The sequence below is a fragment of the Leptonotus elevatus genome, chromosome 19 (assembly GCF_054856555.1).
Source record: "Leptonotus elevatus isolate MCC_2025b chromosome 19, RoL_Lele_1.0, whole genome shotgun sequence".
NCBI classification, from domain to species: domain Eukaryota; kingdom Metazoa; phylum Chordata; class Actinopteri; order Syngnathiformes; family Syngnathidae; genus Leptonotus; species Leptonotus elevatus.
The window spans coordinates 6678314-6695965 of record NC_141257.1 but is presented as its reverse complement, the minus strand read 5'-3'; the positions used below and the strand labels follow the sequence as shown (position 1 = coordinate 6695965).

Sequence of the window (17652 nt, the reverse complement as noted above, 5' to 3'; positions counted from 1 at the left end):
AGATTTGTCTCTTCATACAAGCTCCTGGATTCCTGTCCTCTAAATTCTAGCATTTTAGACATCTTTAGCCTGCTTTCAAACATTCATTCTCCTCTGCTGGCTCTCTCCTTCACTGTGTCCTGACGTAGTGCAGCACAGTGGTTGTAAATTCATCAAAGTGACGCAGCACACACACACCGCAAAGCAAACACTATAGCTCTTCTCGCGCACATAATAAACATACAAGGAAAGGCCTGGAGTGCTTCACAGGCAAGGTCACACTTCCCTGTGCACGCGTTTGCCAGCATGCACACTGGAGATGTTTAATTCCAGTCACAAGGTAGCCCGCGGCGCGCAGGCCAATGAATGATGAACATGACTATCTGATGAAAGCGCGCGTTCACACTACAATTTTGACACACCAATACAAACACCCGGTTCGAAAACGGTGTTTTGCAACTTGGGAAATTGTGACATTCTACTTTGCTACGCAGCCAGACGTCACTTAACGGCATATTATGAGGGCTGACTGCTGTCCAGGCGCTTCCCCTTTAAATCTGCATTGAGGGGCTTCGGTGTAGGTCAGCAGCCCCCAGCAGCTAATTTCATAATGCACCTCAGGTGAAGTTTCAATTATTCATCCCTGCCCTGAGTGCTGGTTCGGGTAATCAAAGCCGCTAAGCTTTCAAAGCAAAATAGAGTACCATCGCAACGCCTCTGTTTATATTGAACTAGTGCTACCACTATCGAATATTTTTAGAATCGATTAATCTATGGATTATTCAATCGATTAATCAACTAATCGGATTCATTTTAATTTTGCATTGAAGTCTTTTACAAACGCATTTCCCCCCCCTGATTACCATTTATTAAAGGGATTACATCACGGTATTTTAAGCCGTGCTATAGGCATATAATGATTAAATCTTACCTTTGACATTATAGCGAGGCAATTTTTAAAATGAAATGCTAGGCGTTTTGCTGTTATTTTTCTAACGGAGAAGTAAAATGCCCGGTTCAGTAAAACCCCGCCTCTCCCCGAGCGAGCCGGCTGCAGCCTGCTGCTGTAGCTCTGCGTTCGAGCACTTGTCTGAATGGCCACGCAAGCCATCAACCGGGAACCTGTTGCTTACAGGGCAAGCGCACTAACCACTCGACATTCATTCAGTTAGTTTCAACAGCACAAAGGTTTTGCTTGCTCAGTTACTGAAAAAGGCTACTTTTGTCACTATCCTATGGAGGTCTAAGAGAAAGCGAGCGTGCATTTAGTCTGCAGAGGTGTTGCGGGGGTGGGCCCGCACCTAATGATGTCACAAAGTGAGCATGTGGTCGTTTTCTCAGGTCAGTAGGGGCTGGTGCTTGGAGAGCAGATTTTTTCTCCTAGAGGGGCGAATAGAGGAAAACACCACTTTGGGGATGTTTTTGGTGAGGAATTAGCGTTTTAACATGGCTAAAAACTCAAAAAAGTTGATTTTTCACATTACTGTCCCTTTAACCAGTGATTGATGTTTATTTCATACTTCGTATTTGTATAGTGATAAAAAGAAAAGAAAAGGGTATGTTGTACTATGTTACCGGTTTAGTCATTGTTTTCCAAAGTAAAAACAACTATTTGCAAATGTCTTATTTTATTCTTATTCTTCTTTCATCAAAAACTGCAGAAATCAGTGAACATTTACTGTTAATATGCTCAAATCTGAGGATTTGGACAATTTTAAATAAAAAAATTTAAATCATTGTTGATTAATTTGGTAAAATAATCGATTACTTTTAATAGCTCTACATTGAACTCACAAAAAAACGACATTTTGTATCTTAGTGTTGTAGCACTAGTAAACTAACTTGTGTTAGTACGAGCATGCTAGCGCCAGTACGCTTCTGAACACTGAGGCGTGTGCACGAGCCACATGCACTCCCGTGCCATCCGTGGATTGTGTTGTATATTATTAAAGACACATTGGCCGTGTTTTATTTTCTATTTACTGCTTGGAGTTGTTCATCAAGTGTTGACTCCTCAGCAGAGAATAAAGTTCCTGCCTCTGGATGAGTGAATAAGCCTCCACTTTAAAAGCACTTATGTAGTATTTAAAGCAACATTGAGTGTCAGTATTGATTCTAATGTTGGCCACTTGGCACGTACGCTCAAGCTTTGAAATATCTTTACTCAACTTTTTTTCATTTTTCTTAAGCCTGCAGGAACACGTGCGGCCTAATCCATCTTGTAAGAGCAAATACACTCCATTGGCCTATATATGGTTTCCTGTTACATTCTTCTCTCTGGAATTTTATGATAGCATTTATTATAACAAATGACTTGAAATGCATTCACCTTCTGATCACAGACCGTCCTTTGTCATTCACACCCAAATCTACGATTGACTATTTACAAGGGGTTCGCAGTCTAATCTGACCCCATTAGGTCCTCCATCAGGCTGCTTGTATGAGCAATTGATCGGTCTGATGGAGGCCCGTAATGAAGGGAGCTTACAGACCTAACTGGGTGTATAAAAATAAGGTAGAGGTGGATGTGGAGGTTTTACGTGGATATTAGTATTGACCTGATGCTAATGGGAGGCGAGCTACTGACTTGCCGGGCCTATTTCAAAGCGTTAATGAAAAAAAACACATGGTGATTGATTGCTTTGGTCTTTTTTTTTTTCCTGGTTAAATGAAAGCCGGTTAAATGAAGAGAAGTATAAGTTATCGCATGACCCTTTACAACCTTAAATCAAACCAAAAAAAAAAAAAAAAGTAATCCTAAATTACGGTTTATGCTAACAAAAAGGGCTTTCTAATTAAATGATTGAAACATTGTCCAAAAATTGAATAACAATTGTCCAAATTGAGCACAGTTAGTCATTTTCCCTCCTCATTAGTCTATCAATGTCTCAGGTGTGAATAGGAAGCAGGTGTGTGAAGTAATTAAGTATTGATTGGAAAATCATGCTTTGGTTTCCTTGTTTATATTGGCCGCCGCCTGAAATAAATGAAATGCAATCAAATGTTTGCACACATTTAGCTTAATAAAATTTTAGAAAGCATACACTACACGTAACCAATTTTATAATGAATTTTTTATTTTTCTCTTTGCAGCTCAGAACTGCAGCTACACCATCCACAGTCTCAACGGGACGATAGAGAGCCCCGGCTACCCTTACGGTTATCCCAACTATGCCAACTGCACGTGGGTGATTGTGGCAGCTGAGCACAACCGGATACAGCTGGTGTTCCAAGGCTTCGCCCTGGAGGAAGACTTTGACATCTTGTCTATTTATGATGGGCCGTCCAGTCCTGGGAACCTGCGGACGAGGTAGCTATGATTATCATTTACACCCCATCATTCTAAGTCAATGCCGTGAGATGTTTGTGGGATGATAAAAAAAATACTACCATAAGAGTCTTTTAGTTAGCTTATTATTTTTGCAAAAGTAAAAAAAATCAGCGGATGGAGAAGTCTGTTGGGTCGCCAAGCGGTGCCCCAATTTTTAATACTTGATACAGAAAAAACAAATATAAAACAATAAAACTAATAATCATGATAAAACAAATAAAATATTTGTTTGAAACTCTTTTTTTGTCAGGATAGCCTTTTGTAAATAAGCAGATTACAACTTTAATGGCAGTCAGCGCTCATCTCATCTTCTATATAAACTTGACACTGTTGTTGTCAAAATATTGATGTTTCTACCAACATGCGCACATTCCTTCAGTTTCAGCTCACAAATGTGAACATTCGTAACTGTGATGTCGTTCATAGACTAAAATATGTGAAAAGCACTGACAGACCCCGCTCGGTGCCAAACTGGGGCGTGTAGGTTCTCATTTTAAACAGCATTACGCCCACAAGTTAAAAACCAGACAAGCCCTGTGCTGCATTACCTGTATTTTATTCATATTAGCTGCAATTTGAAGATGCACCCACGGACCTACTATTCACTGGCATACTAATGCTATCTGTCGTGTTTTTGCCTGCAGATCTGGCAGTGCATCATGCACACATGCATTATCTCTAATTAGAGTCCATTTCCTTTCATGATTTGTAGAAGGTTTTTTACCGATTTATTTAATGTGCTTAATTCCTCTTAATCTGTTTGGTAAATTATTGACTGCACATGGTAAAAGACTCACTAATGCCACTACGTGACACGAAAGCTTTTTGGGGGTTCCTATTAGCATTCACCAAACCCTTTTTTTTTCTTTTTCAAAACTTAAGTTTTGGTAGATAGCGAGTTGTGCTGGACTAGAATTGCCTAACTTGGCATTGCATATCAGAGCAGATACAATGACAACTGCATATGCCCCAGAATTGAACCCTGTAGAACGCCATTTTCTGTTCTACATGTGAATTCATAGTGCATATTCGTCCTACCACTTTCTTTTTTTTTGCCCGACATAGTTGGTATGAAGGCCAGGGTTACTTATTTACAGTGAGAATAATCGACAAGCATTTTTTGGAATCCCAGCATTCGTGTGGTTTTGGATTATTTGGCTTCTTATCTTTTATTTCTACCCCACTGACCTGAAACGTTCCGTGTTATACAAGCCATCTGGAAAAATTGATCTTCTCAGTTCCAACAGTGTTTTGGTTCACAGTGAATCTCGCTGTCAATATTTCCCTGCTCTCACTCTGTGCCACTGTTGCCTTACTTGGCTGGCTCTACAGGAACTCGAGATATTTGAGAAGAAATACATTATGGATTTGTGTCGTGTTGTTGTCCTTCACACCTCTTCGGTTTAGACCTCTTGGGTTTGTTGTGTATGGATATCCAAGGGATATACAGCGAGTTCTGGATTGTTCACTTTTTGAGGGGCAGTGAACTTGTGTCAGTTAGTTGTTAGTCAGTTGATCGACTGCCGCCCCTCCTGCTACTGCAATCATGTCAAACATATGGCTACATAATTTTTGGTATACTGTGCAGCTTGGTTTGTTTTACATATGTATTTTTTTATTTGTGCAACATTGTTACATTAGTTAGAGTCTGTAACTACATCATGGAATGTTTTGCGGGGGTTAAGATTAGAGCAGAATCATGTTTCTGCTGGCAGAGTCCCCAGCCAGAAGCACACTAAGTACTGCACAAACCCAATCCTCCTTTATAGATATACACGTGCAAGGTTTCTGCCAGTGTTTTATGGGTTAGGATGTTTGAACATCGTCATCGTTATCTTATGTTAATAGGTTTATTTTGTGCCAAATTTCAAGCTAATATTGGCCAATTAAATTGTTTCTTGCCCGAGTAATACCACCATTAAAGGTAATTTGAGCAAATGTGTTATTTATTTATTTAGAAGTGCGTATCTAACTGGTAGCCCTTCACATTAATCGTTACCCAAGAATCCATGAAAAATGTTGTGCCCTTTTTTTCTATATGCTAAGAGTGAAGTGTTTATATTCATAAGTTTTATGCTTAACTGCTACAAAGTACTATTGCAGCACTTTTAAAGCTGTTTTCTGGTCTGTTTGAATGCGATCAGTTCAAATGAGTTTCATAAGGAGAGCAAAAACATAATTTCTCAATGAACAGCGTGAGAGCGTATTCTTTTCTCAAGTGTGATAAACAAATAGCCGAGGTTGTTTTAGGTTGTTTTGAATTAACCTTTTGCTGAAGTAGTGTTACATCCAAACAATTCTTTTCACCCTCACACTCTACCATTAGTCTTGCGTACAATCAAAATGTATAAGTGGGATAATTTAGCTGCCCTTCGTGTGCTTTCATTTCCTGAAGGTGCCGCATGTCATTTTCTTTCCATCTCTCATGCGTCCTTTTGTGTAAATTGTCTGTCACACTCTCAATGCTATCCCCATGCAATCCTTTGAAAGCCTTGTTCTGCATGGTGTTTGTTGACTTGGATTTAGCGTACCTTTAACAAAAATTGAAGTACTTGTCAATAAAGTTCCCCTCATATTAAAATTAGCGAAAGTTACATAGACTTTCTCTGTGAATCAAATCTGAAATGTTAAGTAAAGACGAGAATGCTGATTCGCATCTCACAGTATAGCCTATCATAGTCGTTTCCAGTCTACATTGAGGCTGAGAGCAACCAACATAGTCATTTGAGTATGCGTCTTAATTTAAGCATTCTTCTGACAGTTTTATGACATTAAACTTGGAGAAATATTCATCTTATTTGGGAAAACAAACGTCCAGGAAAGTATTGCAGTGGACAGCGGAGCAGGCTTACGATACAGCTGGAGCGACAGAAGCTATCACCGTCAAATGAAAGCGGCCGTCGCTAAAAAGACCAGAAGGTCTCCGACACCTTTTATCAGTCACTTGGACTACGACATCAGAGGTCCTGTCCCCTGGCGACTTCTCACCCAGACACACTTTGACTACTGTGACCCTGACGTCTGGTATCATGGCAGAGACAGTGACTCACATTTGACATTTGTCCCCATAAGTGCGCGCGACCCCACAACCCGAGTCACTTACTAAAGCAGTGAAACATCTGCGGCGTTGTCTTCTTAAGGAAGTGAGATCTGAATGTCTGCGCTTCTGCTCGTGCTCCCTGGTGCGGGGTTTTCTCCTGCAGCAATGTCCTTGTGAGTCACAGTGCCACCTCAGAAAACACACGAGTCAGTCTGCTTAAAACAGACATCATGGAATAGGTCGTTTATTTATAAGTCGAAGATGGTGAAAAATATTCCCGTTTCCCTTAAAAAACAAACAAAAAAAAAACAAACACTACCTTATTTTTCAGGCGCAATATCAATGAATGGCTCTATTTTCATATATAAAGGCACACTGTATTTTAAGGCACAATATAAATGAATGACTTTATTTTCTTTTATAAGGCGCACCATATTATAAGGCGCAATATCAATGAATGACTCTATTTTCATAATTTCATATATAAGGTTCACCATAATACAATAAGGTGCAATATTAATAAATAGCTTTATTTTCATATATAAAGGCACACCGTATTTTACGGCGCATTTTCAATGAACGGCTCTATTTTAATATATAAAGGCACACCGTATTTTACGGCGCAATGTCAATGATCGGCTCTATTTTCATATATAAAGCCACACCGTATTTTAAGACGTTCCTTCTCGTCATTACGAGTCAACCTCGCTGCTGTTACTTGAATTCTAATGTTTTATTGTGTGACTGACTGCCTTGTATTTAAAATCCACTTCGTAAATATGACTTAACGTGACATTTTGGGGTCCTTATACACACTGAATTAAATCAATGAAAATAAAATGAATCTGAAAAGCTGACATCCTGTCTTTGCCCTTCATTATGAACAAGTGTGGATTTACTACATACTAAAATATTTTACATATATTTTTGAGTGCCGTGTATCACGGTTCGACCCAAAGTAATATAAAAGGGAGACCGGATTATATGGTGTGCTGTTGATTTTTCTGTCTGCATTTAAAAACACAATTTTAGATTGAAATATTTTTTTATTATTTGCTTGTTTGATTATTAGAGAATAGAAAATCACATCTATTAGTTGTTGTTTTGTATTTGGCGCGATGCCTTTAACATTGGCACAGCCACATGTGTTTCTCATGTGGAAGCACCCGGTCTATTTGTGTGGGAAATGACAAAGAGGAGGCGGCAGCGGCTGCTGCAACATTGGAACTGACATATTTTTAGCCCACAAACTGGATAGGACCTAAATAAGAATCACTCGTGATGACGATGCCGGGAGCAGCATTGGCACTTCAGTCAGCCTTGCAGCTGTCAAAATAAAAGCTTGTGTGAGCGTGTGGGAGGAATAGATACTTGGTGTGTTTGTCATGGGGGTGCAGGTCGTGGTTATGGGCCAATGTTATGGTTAACGCAGTCATCTGACGGAATTGAGAAGTTCAAAACATGCTCGTGCTTACTGCATTGCATGTGTCAGTCGATGATGCAAGCTTATAAAGATCCCATGTTGGATGGGTCAGGGTGAAGAAGTGGGGTGACGTACTGCACTGAAGACTTGCCTGAGCTACATAATTCTACCTCGGTGAAGGCCTTGGTCATTAATCTCTAACAGCAAACACTTTGGGAAATGACCTCCGTACGTAAACACTGTCATGCAAATGCGCCGAGTTTTGCATGTGCGTGTTCACACTGTGCGTCTTGATCGCATGCTATGTGAGCCATTGTATGCGTGTGCATGTGTCAGCCTGCATTCGCGCAATGTATGTAGGGACGCGTCTTTTCTTTTAGTCCGTCGCTTTAGTCCTTCGCTATAGATAACAGCATTTCATTCTTTAGCTATTGTGTATTAGGAACTAAAATAGTCGAGATTCAGGAGTTGTAACTCAGTTTTTTTTTTTTCTAAAAGAGCTCAGTATTGTTCAATCGGTAATGTCATCATCATTGCTCTTTTTTTTATTTAATTTTTTTTTTAATTTTTTTAATATATATATATTTTTTTGTATGTGGGTGAGTATGTAACTCAGTTTTGACGTACAATGTTGTGTGTGTACCTTACTATACGTGAACGGTTATTATTATTTTATTTTTTATAAATTTATTTTACTATACATGGTCGTTTAAAAAAAAAAAAGCCTCAATATACATGGCTGTTTTTTTTTTGATATGGTCGTAAAAAAAAACGCCTTACGATGCATGGTCGTTTTAAAAACAAAATGCCTTACTACACACGCTCATAAAATAAAAACACTTTGCTATACATGTTCGTTTAAAAAAAAAGCCTTACTATATATACATGGTCATTAAAAAAATGCCTTACTACATACATGGTCGTTTATTGTATTTTTTATTTATTTTTTACTATACATGGTTGTTAAAAAAACCCGCCTTATTATACGTGGTCATTTAAAAAACAAAATAAAACAATTTGTTAGGCTGGTGAAGTAATATGCTTACCAGTACAAGTAACGATGTACAGTACCGGCACCAATATCAGTCGTCCTTTATCGGATGTGAACCCAGCAGTTGATTTAGCCAGTCACATATTAACATCCACACCCAGCGTGTTGGATTTATGGTTCCTTTAAACTTGGACTGTTAATTGAGAGGCTCCCACTTAACATGGCCAGCTTTCACAGCAGCCTACTAAAAACAGAGGGGCGGGGGAAGAATGATAGTTTGCTTTTCGTCACCACGCCGTCGGGAGGAAAAGTGAAATGATGGCGAGATTTGTGGGTGTCAGCTCACAGAGTTACTGAGCTCCGATTACAGAAATAATCAACCACCTCCCTCGTGCGCCTCATTGTGTGCGTATTGCTATTGACGGCTTCCCACCCTCAGGCCTATTAAGCGTCTTCGCGGAATGCACTTCAGCTGCGGCAAGGAATGAAATGGTTTCCTGCAGAGATTAAAGAAACATCTTACGGCGTAACCCTTTAAGGATGTGCCACTATCTGTGACTTGAGGGGTCACTTTCATGAGTTGGAGGAACGTGCCAAATTATTAGGCTTAAACTCTCAACTCTGAAGTTGTGAAGAATATGCTTACAAACCCGGGTTTATAATGCGATTTTTTTATGCAACACATAATGTAAAGTTTCATAATTTTAACATATTTGGTTTAACAGCTCTTGCAGTAGAGATAGACCGATTATCGGCAGGGCCGATTATTGTGTCGATATTTAGCATTTTGACAAATATCGGCATCGGCCTTTATACAAATCTGAAGGTTGATAAAGCTGGTATCTCATTGAGCGGGGAATGCTTGCGAACATAGCGGATTTAGGGTTTTCATTGGGATTTATAAGATGTTCACAGACAGTTTTTACTTGTTGTGAACACATTTAAAAAATAATCCGACTATTTTTACTGTCTTTTGAAACCATTTACGAATCTTGACAAAAAAAACAAATTAGCTACATTTGCTTGCATTTGTTGCTCAGTGGAACTTTTCATTAAACTTTTTATTTTTTATAATTAAAAAAAATAGACAAAATGTATTTACAGTAGGAAACTTCAGGGAACTATTTACTTGCTTAGTTTTTAATTAGCTTAACACATGCTGATGACCCTGGAAGCTCCCTGCACTTTTTGTTAAAATTCTTAAACAAATCTGTCAATTCTGTCAAAAAGAAAAAAAACATTTTTTTACACTAATATTTTCTGCAAATGAATATCAGCTTGAAACATCGGTTATAGGCTTCCTTTACTACAAATAATCGGTATCAGTATCAGCCTTGCAAAAAAACTTATATGCAGTTTCCAGACCAAAACAATTGGCCTATTTTTTAAAATGGGCACATCTTCATTTCCGTGCTTGAGTAAGTCTAGTTTCGCGTGTTTGTGGATTTGGTGGCCTGCGCTATCCCTCAATGGGCGTTCCAGCAGATTCTATTGCACGTTTTTCCCATTGTTGTTAGTAGGGATGAGAGTTTCATTGCATCCACTATTTTTTTCAGCATGCTGTAACCTCTCTCTGAATATTCTGAACTGTCCTATTTTGATGCCGTTGTTGGTTTGGTTGCCACATCAGCGGTCTGCGTGGATTTAGCCTGTAGTTGATCATGTTGTTTTTCTTCACTTCAAGTTCTGATTAATGCAGCCAAGTTGATGTAACTCAATTTTGTCAAAATTGCTTCAAAAACACGACTCATCAGAAGTCAGTTTCACTCGTTCCACTGAACACTTGTAGTATTATGGAATCAATTCATAATTCATGAAGTAATCTATTCATAAATCGTGAGGTATGAAGTAATCGATTCATAATTCATGAAGTAATCGAGTAATTGATTCATAATTCATGAAGTAATCGAGTAATTGATTCATAATTCATTAAGTAATTGAGTAATCAAATCATAATTCCTGAAGTAATCAAGTCATTGAGTAATAATTAATAAATCGATTACTTGATACTTTACTTACTTTACCCATCTGTAATAATAATGTAAGGGAAATATATTAATAAATATAATATAATATAATCATTACACTCTTCATTAAAAGCTTGACTAAAAAAAAAAAAATTCAAAATTTCCAGCATGTCTTGTATCCCCCCCGCTTGCATCGGCACATTTTCCCCCTTTGATCTCATCCTTTTGCCTTCCTGACCTCTGTGAGACATGGAGCATATCCCCCTCATTAGTGATCCAAACACCTTGCGAAATGTGATAATGGTTCAAATATATTAGCTCTGCCACTAACTTGTGGCCAAAGGATATGTCTGGCACATAATTAGGATGCTTGTGGTGTGACCAAGGTCAAGATTAACACGCCATATTTTGTTGTAAACATAGCTGGGATTCTGAATAACTCTGGTCCAAATAATTCCAGCAGCTCTGTAGACATTCTGAAAAGCAGCACATATAGAGGGTGAGGACTAAAATAGATCAGATTATCTTGGCGAAACCACAAAAGATGCTTTGTAAAGCCATAGAGAAGTTTAGAGCTTTGTCAATGCATTTGCTGTTCTGATTTGTTTAACGCCCGCCCCAAATTCAAGATCAGCGGCAGTTTCTGGTTGCATGCATACGGCACCATGCCTTGCTCCCCCACATCTCATCGTTATCCTTTTGTTCTCCTCACGTTTCCGTTGCTGTCTCTCCCTCCGCCCCCGCTGCTGTTTGATCAGCAATGCTTGTGGGAACCAAAGAAGTGTGCCGCTCGGAAAAGTAAATAGCAGCGCTCGGACACTCCTTCGGTCACGGCGTCCCTGTTATCCCTGCTGGTTAATCGGATCTTATGCCCAACCTTGTTTGGAGTCTGTTATTGGTGTCCCCCCTGTGAAGTGAAAGTGAACATCGCAGTGTGTGGGGACCTAATGGTGGAATAAGAAATATGGATTTGTAGCTTCATGCTGGGTTCGAGACGTCAAAGACATTCACATATGCATACATGCTCTATTTCATATGCGATTTGATGTCATAGTGGCATTGCATGTATAGCCTGCTTCATAGTTAAATCAGAAAATGGTGTGAGACTGATCTATGCATGTGTGCTGCTCATGTATAGTCAATGGCATGTGTGATTTCCTGCCGAGTAATCGTTGATTAATCGATGAATTTTTCTAGAGTCTAGAGTAGACTCTTATGTCACCAGAATTTTTTTTTTTTCATTTCCATTGTTATCTATTCAGCAGTAGAACATTGTATTTTTTCTTCAAAAAACAAGTTTTTCACCTTGTAAAAAGTAACTTGTTAAGCACAAGGGCGACCTTGACACTAATATTTAAATAAAGCAAGACAAAAAAAAAAGAAAGAAAAATAAATAATAAAAGCATTACTAAGAAAGGGCATTTGATGGTAAAATCATAATTTATGAACGGGATGTTCAGCCCCCCAAAAAAAGTAATATAAAGTCAAGTGTTTTTTTTATTTCACGAAAGCTTATCACACAATAATTTAAACGCAGAACAGATGTTATGGTTCTTCATCCATGTGTTTTTGTCTTTTAATCGGCTCTGTTTTGTCTTAATTTTCCCACCTTGTTCACTTGATGAATCATAATGTATCATAGTCACTCTTCACTGATGCACTGATTGACAAAACGGAATAAACAGATGGCGCAGCTCTTCGGCGTATCTCTATCACAAGCTCCGTCACTTACCTGCTCGTATGAGTTACGTGACTTTCAATCAATGTTATTTCCCCCTTAATTGTTTTCTCCCCAAGGATTATTGCAAAGGTGATTGGTGTGGAACAAGAGAAGTACCGCTCCAGACATGTGACATTTCATTTGCCTGCCTTTATTTGTTCACTGCATGATTAATTGGTACGTCTGAACAAGGACGGACACGATCCAATTCATTTATTTGTGAAAGTGTCTCTGAGATATTTAATCTGCGTGTTTATTGATTCTGTACTGATGTTTGATAATGCTTACTATGAATGCCTATGCGGTTTGGGTGAGTTTAGCAAGGCTGTAAAAAAATGGATCATTACGGTGTAAATATGACACTCGGGGTATTTTAATTTTAAGACGAGTAGGAACTGCACAATATGACTCATTTAACAGTCTCCTTAAACTTGCAGCTTATGTTCCGTGTGTTGCCTTAAAGGCATGTGCATATAGTGCTGACCAAATGCAGCTGGCATCACGGCAATGCGACACACTCGTCGTGGAGTGCAGATACCCGGGGAAGGGAAACCACACGCAACTTGCTCAGTGGCCAGATGATGCTTTGAATTGTGTGTGCATGTGTTAGTTGTACTTCATGTCAATTCTGGACATTAATGCTACCTGAAAAGGATGGACGGACGGATGGATGGGTATGTGAAAAGATGACTGGACGATGAATGTTTGGATTGGTGAATGGATGGATGGATGGATAGATAGACCGAACAATGGATGACTGGATGAATGTTAGGGTATGTGAAAAGATGAATGGATGATGGATGGATGGATCGATGGAAGGATGGGTGGATAGATCAAAAGTTGGTTGGACAAATTGGATAGATGGATGGATGATGGATGGTAGGGTACGTGAATAGATGGATGATGGATGTTTGGATGGATGGATTGATAAATTAGATGGATGGATGGATGATGGATCGATGGTAGGATCGGTGGATCAATGGATGTAGGATGGATGAAAAGATGGATGAATTGGATAGATGGATGGATGAATAGATTGATAGAACAATGAATTAATATAATGGAGACGGATGGGTGGTGGTATAGATTAAAGTATGGATGGATCATGGATGAGATGAATGGATGGATGAATAGATCGATGATAGGACATTGGATGGATGGTAGGGTATGTGAAAAGACGAATGGATGTTTTGATGGGTGAATAGATGAATGGATGAATTGATGGATGGATGAATTGGATAGATGAATGGATGGTTGGATGGATGCATTGATGGAAGGATGGGTGGATCAATGGATGTAGGATAGATGAAAAGATAGATGGACAAATTGGATGAATAGATGGATGGATGAATCGATGGATGGATGAATAGATGGATATAACAATGGTTGGATGGATGATGGTAAAGGTATGTGGTGGCCGTGGCTCAGGCTGCAGAGATGGTCATTCAGCATCCAGAAGGTCGGATGTCCGATCCCCACTCTCCCCAAGTCATGTGTCGTCGTGTCCTTGGGCAAGGCACTTCGCACGCATTGCCTCCAGTGCTACTGACACTGGTGCCTGAATGGTGCGAATGTTTGCTGGTGGTCGGCGCACACTGGCGGCCGCGCTTCCGCCACCAGATTGTGAATGTATGAGTGCATGAATAATTGATTCATTTCATTGTAAAGCGTCTTTGAGTGTCTCGAAAGCGCTATATAAATCTGATGAATTATTATTATTATTATCATTATGTGAAAAAATGAGTCGGTCTTTGGATGGGTGAATGGATGGACGGATGGATAGCTAATCCCACGGTAAATTCAAATTTGATATGCATCCTTCTATAAACGAACGTGAACGTCACAGTGATGAAAACGATGCACAATTCTCATTTTAATTTGGACAAATTATGATGAGACAAAGGCCGGCATCTAATTAAAGACTCCATGGGGAAGTTATCTCTGGTGAAGCCGTGCCATTTGTGTGCACTCGTCTGGAACTCCTCCACTCATCCACATGCATGCATGAGTCCATTAATTCCGCCGTTGATGACTTTCCCAATTCTGCTGAGCAAATGACAAATACTCAGTAGCGTGTTGCCACATTGACGACCAACGCAGATGATTCAGTCTTTTTCCGAAGCTGCGCAGACTTGATCTAATTTCACACCTTGACTTGCTTTCTCTCGCATTTACCTTCACTCCGCTTTTTTTTTTTTACCATGCAGCCGCTCCCCCGTCACTGTGGAGAAACTGGTTCGTTAATGACTTCACTGCGGTTCGTCTCTCAGTGGGCGCTGACTGCGGCTGATTATCTCACCATCAGCACTCGGCACCGTGACGTGGGAGAGACTCTCGCCACTCACACCCTGTGATGTCACGCATTTATAAATATTGACGAGCTGCTGCGTGCGATTCTTGATGGAGGAAGAAAGGAATCCTTTTTCTGAAAAGTTCTTTGAAACATTGATGAGTTGCGGAATGGCCAGGGAGCCCTGCCTGAGGTTTACAAATTCCTCTCGCCTCCAGCTACAATCAAATTCACCTCTGCTGTGTGAACCGCATGCCCTCCGGACTTTCTGAGCGTTGTGATGAGTGGTGCCAAACTAAAGGAAAATAAACAGTGGACTCCAAATGAGTAGTTTTAACCTATTTGCTTTACTTAAGAATTCAATGGAAATAATTCCCAGTGCTTACATCAAAGCAAAGATCCCGGCCTTGGGCAAAGTGACTTTATAAATTACAGTTGCCCCGACGTGAAAACGATAAGAAGGGCCAAAAGAAAGCCAGACTAATTGGTTGTGAATTTCTTCTTATAAGCTGTAGGAATTAAGTTGTGTGAATTAAGTTTAACCTCCAACAGCTTCAGTCCCAGTCAAGTGCGGAGCTTGTAATGAGTCACACAAATGCACTCAAACTGAACTTCAGCTTTTTAAATCTTGGGATGCGTCGTCGTCTTTTTTTCTTTTTTTTTTCGCATGCGTCATACCCTTAAAAATAACAAAGGAAAACATTTGCATGTAAGCATAAATGTATTATTTCCGTTTTCTAGAGCATAAATGGTCTGGTTCGATTTAAGGATGATACGTTAGGACAGTGGTCCGGTTCATACAACTACACAACTTTCGCGGACCCATTGGGTTGGGGGGTGGATGCTTGGCTGTTCACGGCTGATTAATAAAAGGCTAAAACAACAAATGCAAATCCACTCTGTATTTATGTACCTGTACGAGCAGGACAAACAACATAACAAGGGTAACAACAACGCTTTAATAAGGTGAGGTCACTATGGTAATGGGATTAATGATACGAGCAACACAAAAACTGCGGTATTTTGTAGATATAACAATAAAAGTGAAGCCACATTTTTATGTAACTATATTAGCAGCGCTATACAATGCGAATCAGCTGAGATCGTAATTATACATAGAACAGCTAACATTGACCTCAATGTACATAAATGACCTATGGTCACTATTAATACTTAATATTGAGGCATCTACTCGCTGATGCGCTCACTCATTGTGAATCAAGTCCATTTGTGGAGGAACTCAAACCCTTCATCTGGCGATTACCGAGGGTCCTAAGTGTAGGTGGCCATTAATAACATGCCTAATTAAAATTAAACTGCACAAAAAAAACTAACCACCAGAGGGTGCTGGAAATGCATAAATGGAATACAACTTGACCTTTGTGCTGCTTTTAATATCATGAAATGACGACAATATCGTGGCAATTCTAATATTACGATATTGCCGTTATATCAATTATCTTTTGTTCAAACTGCTGAGCAAAGTGAGGCATTCAGGTTACCAAATATGGTATTTAATTCCCCCCACGGGATGAATAAGTATCTATCTAGCTATTTTAATTGGTCATAAAAAACCATATGCCAAAAATCTATATTTGCACGCAAACACACATCCACAGAAAGTCAACACTTATTACTGTGTGTCCCTGTGTCTCATCGAACCTATCATTTATTGTCTAATACCTCCCTTCCAGTTGGCCATCAAAATCCTGCTGCTCTATCTAATTTTCTATTTTTCCCCCTTGCCGGAAAAAATCAGCTGTTTCAGCACTCTGTTCCTCTTCCATCCTGAGAGCACGCACGCAGAAACACACACGCACAGGCTGAGCGATGAGACTTAACGGATGAATGACCTCCTTCAGTCTTTGCCTGCTTACAACCGTTAACGTGCATATATTTACAAGGTATATCAAAAACACTCAAACGGAGACGTTCAAATGAGTCAACCTGTACGCGTGTGAGTGAGAGAAGGTGTTGGAGTGTGAATCCAAATAGCAGCGGTGCTAAATGAAGGAGATGATGATGATTCATCTTCTCATGGCCGGAGCTTCTACAGTACATTCCCGCCCTGATTATTACCGTCTCTCTCCCGTGTTTCTTCTTCCGCCGTTATCGTCCTGTGTCGTCTTGGTCTCTCTTGCCTCCATCCCATGAGGAGTGGAGGGATAATTGGAAGCAGAGGCTCCTCATTGAGATGAAGCTGAAGCCAGTCAGGTGGAAAATTTATCTTAATAGACTCCCTTCTTACACACGGGAACATATTTGAATCATATGTTTGTGAATGTGCATGCACTTGTGTGAATGTAATTGTATGCATGCATGCAAACTAAGGAAAGATTAGTCGAGCCTTCCTTTCAAGAGAAATGTAAACCGGTTTCACACTTTGGCCTCACTTCTTAAAGCAACTGCAGGCAGTCATGTGGCTTAAAAAAACAATTCTGACGTATGAAATAAATAACTATACGTTGCAAGTATTTTTATTGGGATTGATTAATTTTTAGTACAGCTGTAGTGTTCCTTGTGTGCGTTCACCTACTTACAGTTGTAACTGTATCATGGAATACAAGGCAGTTTACCATTTGAAAGAGTTGCGCTGAAATAACCATTAACTTAAAATACATTTTTGGGGTTCTATACACTACAAAATGCAGAAAAATAAAGACCTCGTTTTGAGAGAATTTTTTTTTTCTCTTTATACCTGAAACTCAACTTATGATAGAATGGAACACAACAAGTACTGAATTCTTCAAAAAAGTACAACTAATCCAATCTTCGCAATCTTTATTAATAACATTTAAGAACATTAACAGTCCTCAAAAAAAAAACAAACACTGCGCATCTGTATAAAACTTACAAAGGCAGACATATAACGTTGTACAAAGGAATAACTAATCTGATTATTTAACAATAA

At 39.4% G+C, this 17652-nt stretch overlaps 1 protein-coding gene across 1 annotated transcript in view; it reads left to right on the top strand.

Annotated features, from left to right (window-relative positions):
* The window catches only part of csmd2 (CUB and Sushi multiple domains 2), a 172471-nt gene that overhangs the window by 16858 nt on the left and 137961 nt on the right, over positions 1-17652 (top strand). The window contains exon 2 of the mRNA XM_086062042.1: positions 3073-3289. Within this exon, the coding sequence (XP_085918168.1) occupies positions 3073-3289 (217 nt within the window). The remainder of the gene's footprint in view (positions 1-3072; positions 3290-17652) is intronic.